Source organism: Cucurbita pepo, unplaced genomic scaffold, assembly GCF_002806865.2.
Source record: "Cucurbita pepo subsp. pepo cultivar mu-cu-16 unplaced genomic scaffold, ASM280686v2 Cp4.1_scaffold000672, whole genome shotgun sequence".
NCBI lineage: Eukaryota > Viridiplantae > Streptophyta > Magnoliopsida > Cucurbitales > Cucurbitaceae > Cucurbita > Cucurbita pepo.
Window position 1 is genome coordinate 7062 of NW_019646891.1, and position 7182 is coordinate 14243.

Here is a 7182-nt window from a genome sequence, read left to right on the forward strand (position 1 = left end):
GAAAAATCCAAATATCAAAATTATCCACGTGTTTATTCCATTTTTTCAAGCAATCTTTCGATATTCGACGTTAGGAAAATATCGATAACATAGGAAAAATTAAATATAAATTTAGCCCCTTGTGTCTCGAAATTAATGGATAAGAACGGATGAACCGACTCGACAAACTGCGAGTCGATCTGAAGTGCGCGTGTCTCAATTAACGAAAATCTATATAGTGTTTTTAATAGTTAGCTATGATGTGGGGTCACTCCCCTATTATGATCGGACAATGTGAGGATTATTAAACAGTCACCAATTAACCTTTAATAGTAACCTGCCTCAATCGACCAGAGTTCACATTTGTATTTTTCTTTTATGATTACAAGTTGATATGGATAGAGTCATGCCATGATATGTATGAGCTTTACAGTGCCATAATAATAATGGTGCACACAAGTATATATTAATTGATAGGCACGATGATCACTCCCTCCTTTGTTGACGACTACCTTATGTGCCATATTAGGAAGTCACCGACTAATCTCTAAGAAAAAAATCCATTTCGATTGAATTGTTCATAATGTATGATAAGCTACGAGTTGAAACTATAATCGTTCACCTTGAATGCCGGTGAATATGTATGATTTGAAAACGATAATAACCTAATGAAACCTGACTCGAACTCTCCTAAGCTTACTTCTCTCCATTATTTTCACACCGGTAAAAGTTAGACCTATCTGATCGAATTGTCTGATAAACGTTTCTAAAGAAAACGGGTTTAAGATTTAGGGTTTAGAGTTTGACGGTGCTCGTACGTTATCTTGCCAACCGACACATCAGGTCAACTTCGAGAAGGAAACAGAAACCGACCTAATATTTCTTGTGTGTGTCCGTGGTCCTCTCCTTAGACATTGAGATGTATGCAGACTTTTCTCTATGTTCACCGACAGTACACTTGTGGTTGAAGTTTTCCAAACTTTTTAAGATGGATAAATGGTTAAATAATGCATCCTTCAAAATAATTTCAATGGAAACTAATAAATTATATAAAAAATTCAACTACCAAAATACTCGAATCCGATCAAAATCAAAATTGTGTTCGAGTACGCTTAAATTTAGCTATAAAAATCAAAACCCAGCTGATAAAATGGTCGATAAACGAGTTTCATTGAGATTAATGTGTCTAAAATATCTTTGAAAATTAAATGACCTAATAAATATAATGTAAGATCCCACTTCGGTACGAGAGATGACAAAGCATACCCTGTAAGAATGTGAAGACTTCTCTGTAACAAAACATATTTTATAGGGGTGTAAAAATCTCTCACAAACAGTCATGTTTTTGAATTGTGAGGCTAATGACGATACGTAACGGGTTAAATCGAACAATATTTGCTAGTGGTGGACTTGGGTTGTTACAAGTGGTACAGAGCTCGACAGGGGACAATGTGCCAATGAGTACGTTGAGCTTCCAAGGGAGGTAGATTGTGGGTCCCACGTCGGTTAAAGAAGGGAACGAAGCATTTCTTATAAGGGTGTGGAAACCTCTCCTAAACACGGGACACTATCTGCTAGCGGTGGACTTGAACTGTTGGTATCAGAACTAGACACTTGACAATGTGCCAGCGAGTACGTTGAGCTTCCAAGGGAGGTGGATTGTGAGGTCCCACATCGGTTAGAGAGAGGAACGAAGCATTCCTTATAAGGGTGTGGAAACCTCTCCCTTGACGACAATACGTAACAAGCCAAAGCGAACAATATCTACTAACCGTGGACTTAGAGCGTTACACAACCCAATTAAACAGACACGAAACTTGTAAACTACTTTAAGTGTCTCAATTTTATGAAGTGGGTGTGTTTACAAAAATGGTTGTGAAGTTTGAGTGTGACACCATCATTAAAAGTGCATTAAAATGGAGTAATAAGAGTCAATATAGCAAGTAACAAGAAGGTTGTGTTTGTAGGGTTTGTAGAGCAAAGAAAAAAAATTAAAGCTTATAAATATGATGGTTTTCCAAATCAATGTCAACCTTTTAAAGCGTTTTACTAAAATTCAAACCGATTAACATTATTACGAGACGTTCGACTAAAAGAGGTGCACCTAAATGAATCATGACCATTTTCGACTCGAAGTGATTATAAGGATAAGAACCCATGATTAAAAAAAGGCTTATACATCGTCTTTTTCGGTAACTTAAACATAAGAACTTAAAAATTAAACATGTTTGATTTGAGACAATGGTACGCTGTTTCTCGGGACAACATGCAAGTGATGATAAAACATTTTTAAAAGACTTATATTAGTCTCTGTCTGGTTTAAATTTATGTTATTTATTTTTGGATTCTATTATTTTAATGACTTTATTAGGATTAAAATATTGTAAATTATATGCTTTAATTAATTTAAACAAATAGTTGGAAAAATTCTTTTAAATATTTTAAAATGTAGGTCAGAGTCTGACGTGGAAAAAAGATATTCCAATTATTATTATTTTTTTATTTATATATATAAAAAAAATGATGGCCCTTTCACATTTTCAAGGTCAATCTCTTGACATGCATTTGCTTCATTTTATTTATGGTAATATTTTTTTAATAATTAATTTCTTTTTTTCAGAATTTACATTTATTTAATATTCCCATCACATGCACATTTTTCAATTAATCTTTTACTTTATTCATTATCACACCACTAACCCCAATTACTTTAATTATAATTTATTTTAATTATATCCAAAATTATTCTAAAATACACGTGAATTTACATTCCTACCCTTTTAAAACACAATTTCCATACTAAAAAATTAATTTCAAATAATTTCAACAAATATTTATTAAATATAAAATTAGAAATATTATTGGATAATTTTATAATTTTTTTTTGGGCTAAAAATTGAAAAAAATAGAAGGCCAAGTTAGGCAAGCTACTTGGATGCAGACAACTGGGACAGAGGCGCTGCCAGGGCCGCTGATAGATATGTCGGTGCTGCAGTTTTGCTCGCCGTTCAAACGGGAACGCCCCCTGAGATTCTATACTTTTTCATCGATTTCTTTACCTTTCCGTTATACAAATCCAAACTATTCCTGGGTTTTTTTTTTTACGGGCGTTAAGAAATATGTCTGTAGTCGGCGGAAACAGAGTGGTTGCTCTGTTTTTTTCTACGCTGAAGTTTGATATTAAATAGGATTCCACGAGGAGCCCATTATCCCAAGAAGTGGAAGCGTTTGTTTATTCTAATCCCCAAGTGTGCAAGAACTTGGACGGATTGTTATCGTCCTTGCATACGGCTCTTTGCGATTCCTTCTCTCTTTTTGGGGATTTTAAGACTGTAATGTATGCAGGGAAGTAGAGTGAAGAAGTTGTCGGAGATGGGGTTTCGAGAACAAACGGCGTTGTCGAGACCAGCTTTCAGAGCTCGGGATTCCAGTCCTGATTCTGTCATTTATGCGCTCGAATCCAGTTTTAGTCTCTTCTCCTCTGCTTCTGCTAGTGTTGAGCGATGTTCTTTTGCATCGGAGGCCCACGACCGCGATTCCCTTATCTCTGAAATCTCTCTTGTAAATCTCGTTTCCTTGTATCTTGTTCTTGCATGGATTCAAATGGGGTTGTTTATTTTCGAGTTTTTTTTGGTGGGGTTTCGTTTTTCTGGGTGATTTCTGAGATTATAATCGATTTGGGATAATGGGGTTGTTTATTTCCTAGTTTGTTCTGATGGGGTTTTCGATTTTCCGAGTAATTCCACATGTTGGAAACGATTTGAGGAGATTTCTTTGTATAGACACTGTAATGAAATTAGGGTTTTGTAGATGATTGATGAACAAATATGGATGGAAAAACAGAGGTTTGATTGAAAGCTTTTGTTGTATGATTTTGATTGCAGCATTTGGCAGGGCATGATGAAGATCCAGAACAAAACAAGCCTGCACTAAGCAACAAGCACAGTCGTCTCTATACAAATGGAGAAAAAGCGAAAGGTACAGCTAGTTTTTGAGCTTCGTGGCAAAAGAATAAAAAGAAAAAAAGTAGAATCTCATACCCACAGAAACTTTTAGGCACTTCAAATTCGGTTCTAATTGGTTTTTTCCCAGTTCATAAAGATGAAAGCAATGTCGACTTAGACGACGAGAATCGAACGGTCGATTCAGCGAGGAATTCGTTTTCTCTTGCTCTTAAAGGTATTACAGATCCAACACCTTTCCCTTTCCTCGGTCTTTATCTGCAATGTTTACTTGAACTGGGTTGATTTTACAGAGTGTCAAGATCATAGATCCAGATCTAAAGCTCAATCCAGTAAGCTGGATGAAAAGAAACCTGCTTCGTTGGATCTAAACAACGCTAATACAGCTTCCTCACCTCGTTTAACGGCTGTCAAGAAGAACGTTGTAGTAACGACGCATAAGACTGCAACATTTCCAAGCCCTGGGACGCCGAGTTATCGGCACAATAGCTTTAGTATGCCAAAAGGGTGGAGTTCAGAGCGAGTGCCATTGCAGAACAATGGTGGCCGGAAACATACTAATAACCCTGCATTGCTGACTCTCAACAGCGGTAGAACGTTGCCATCGAAGTGGGAAGATGCTGAAAGGTGGATCTTTAGTCCTATATCCGGTGATGGGGTTGTGAAGACTTCGGCTCAACGTCCTCAACAGCGTCCGAAGTCGAAGAGTGGTCCGCTTGGCCCTCCTGGTACTGCATACTATTCGATGTATTCACCTGCTGCTCCTGCCTATGAAGGAGGGACTTTTAGGAACTTCATTACAGAATCCCCATTTTCAGCTGGAGTTGTATCAACGAATGGTTTGGCTGTTCATTCTGGTGGACATGAAGGGTCCTTTCATGGACAAACAGAGCCCTCCATGGCACGCTCGGTTAGCGTTCATGGCTGCTCTGAAATGTCGGGTCAATTGTCATCAACAACAGGTTTGCAAGAAGGTAAAAGCTGTGCACCAATCATCTTATCTTGCATTATAATTACTTGGACATTTTTTCTTTGTGCAATAGTATAATGGATCTTAATTCTCGAGTAAGGACGTAGCTTAACCGTGTGGATTTAGTATCAACGACATAGGATTACTCTTGACCTTATTGTTGTAATGAAAAAGATGATATCTTGCAGGATCGAGAGAAAACTTGGCTACAGTCAAGAACTCGGGGACAGACGTTTCTCGTGTTGTTTCAAGAAGGGATGTGGCTACACAAATGAGCCCGGAGGATAGCATGCATTCATCTCCAAGGACGAAGTCGTCAATCACTGCCTCCACTTCATCGGCTATGCATATGTTTGAGCTGGGAGCTGTTACTTCTTCTAAGTTGGATATCAGGGACGTGCAAGTCGATAATCAGGTCGCCACGACAAGATGGTCGAAGAAACATAAGGGGTCATTTCCTCGGAAAGATTCTCTCGACTACAAGAGGAAGAACGATGCGGATGTGGCTTCTCGTTGTCCGGATTTAGACATTCCTATCATGGGAAAAAGTATTTCAAAGTATGTCTACCTGCCTGTGTGTCATGTATCTGACTAGAACTAAATCCTACAATTCAAATAAGCATATAAAATGATTGCTGACCGACCTCTCGTTGCAGGGTTAAGCGCGAGGAAGCGAAAATAGCAGCATGGGAGAATCTACAGAAAGCGAAGGCCGATGCAGCTATACGAAAGCTAGAGGTTCGAGCCTTCTATATAATTAACATTTCCTATGGTGATTAGAAATTTAGAAATGTTGGATTATATGTAGTTTTGCTCTTGCTCCTACTCATCGAGCATCGTGCATCGTGCATCAGATGAAGCTGGAGAAGAAGCGAGCGAGCTCGATGCATAAGATCATGAATAAACTGAAATCTGCTCAGAAGAAAGCCCAAGAAATGAGGAACTCAGTGATGGGAAACCAGTCCCTCCAAGATAACAGGACATCTTCTTTCAAGTCTTTATCTTTTAATGGAAGCCGTCATATGAGCTCCCTAAGTGGTTGTTTCACCTGCCATGCTTTTTAGTGCTGCATTCTACCAGGTGACACTTCTTTCTTGGTTAGATCTCTAATGTTCTGTCTCATGTCGTGTTTTCTTTCTTGGTTAGATCTCTAATGTTCTGTCTCATGTCGTGTTTGTTGCTGCATTTGGAGCTCGATCAACACTCGATCTCCTTTTTACATTCATGTTAAACAATTTCGATATAGCCACAATCTTTTGTTGTATAGGATTAAGAGTTAGGTGTCACAATTGCACTTCACTTGCGATTGTGCGACATTCACACCCAACACTAAGTGGGTCAAACCAATTTGTATTCGCGTTGCATACGGTCGGGCAACGTATGCCAAGCTATTGGCCCTGTTTGAGAAGAAGGTTTTTGAGAGGTTTGAAAGTAAGAATAAGAGCAGATTTAAAAGCAACCTTATATATAAGCAAAAGGTACCAAAACGGCTTAAATAAAATTTAATGGGTAGGGAGAATTTGACAACTAGTCACATCCTCTATAATACATTTTGAGGCGATTCAAGTCTGGTAGGCTTAGACATGATTTTGCCGCACGGTCATACCAAATCAGGAGAGGAGTTGACAACTAGTCATACCCCTTTGTAGTACATTTTCAGGCGATTCAGGTCTGGCAGACCTTGACAAGTAGTCGTACAAACAAAAAATATAATAGTAAGACAATACAACATGGAATTAAATAAAGGGTTCAGTGTGACATGGCATGCAGCCACGGGCAACACGCCGTGGATGAGCATGACCGTGACCATTGGACTCCATATATATAGTTTGTTCTTGAGCATAACAGAAGTTTTGTTTCGTTTCGATCAAAAGTTTCCAATGAATGTTGATCAATGCAATCATGATCTTGTTTTGACAGATAGATTCGAAATATCAAACTGATGAATGGCGTGGGATCAACATTGTATAGATCAACATCAAACGCGGTATCGACGCAGTTTTGTTGAGGCATGGCTAGCTGTTCTTGTAAAGAATTCAAGTGAACTATGTAACATTCATAGCCAACTTCATTGGAGCTGAAGTAACAAAAGCTTGTGTAGCTTACTTCTATGGAGTCGAAAAGTTCGAGTTTTCGTTAACGCTTGTAACTATAGTAACCCTTCTCTCTCGTTTGTTGTTTTGTGTTTAATACTAAGTTTTATTTCAAATTTATAATTTAACCTTTATTTTATATAAATATACAGTTTTTTTTTTTTTTTTTTTTTTTTTT

At 37.9% G+C, this 7182-nt stretch overlaps 1 protein-coding gene across 2 annotated transcripts; it reads left to right on the forward strand.

The window, feature by feature from the left end:
• Positions 1 to 2870: 2870 nt before the first annotated feature.
• LOC111785723 lies at positions 2871 to 7132 on the forward strand. 2 transcript variants are annotated; one of them, XM_023666103.1, is made up of 8 exons: positions 2871 to 3540; positions 3864 to 3957; positions 4072 to 4158; positions 4235 to 4915; positions 5100 to 5469; positions 5568 to 5649; positions 5766 to 5991; positions 6832 to 7132. In XM_023666103.1, the coding sequence occupies exons 1-7, from the start codon at positions 3319 to 3321 to the stop codon at positions 5973 to 5975; spliced, it is 1746 nt and encodes a 581-aa protein (XP_023521871.1). In that variant the 5' UTR covers positions 2871 to 3318; the 3' UTR covers positions 5976 to 5991; positions 6832 to 7132. The 2 variants fall into 2 exon arrangements, with proteins under 2 accessions (XP_023521871.1, XP_023521872.1); XM_023666104.1 differs by having other exon boundaries at positions 4081 to 4158.
• The last annotated feature ends 50 nt before the right edge of the window (positions 7133 to 7182 follow it).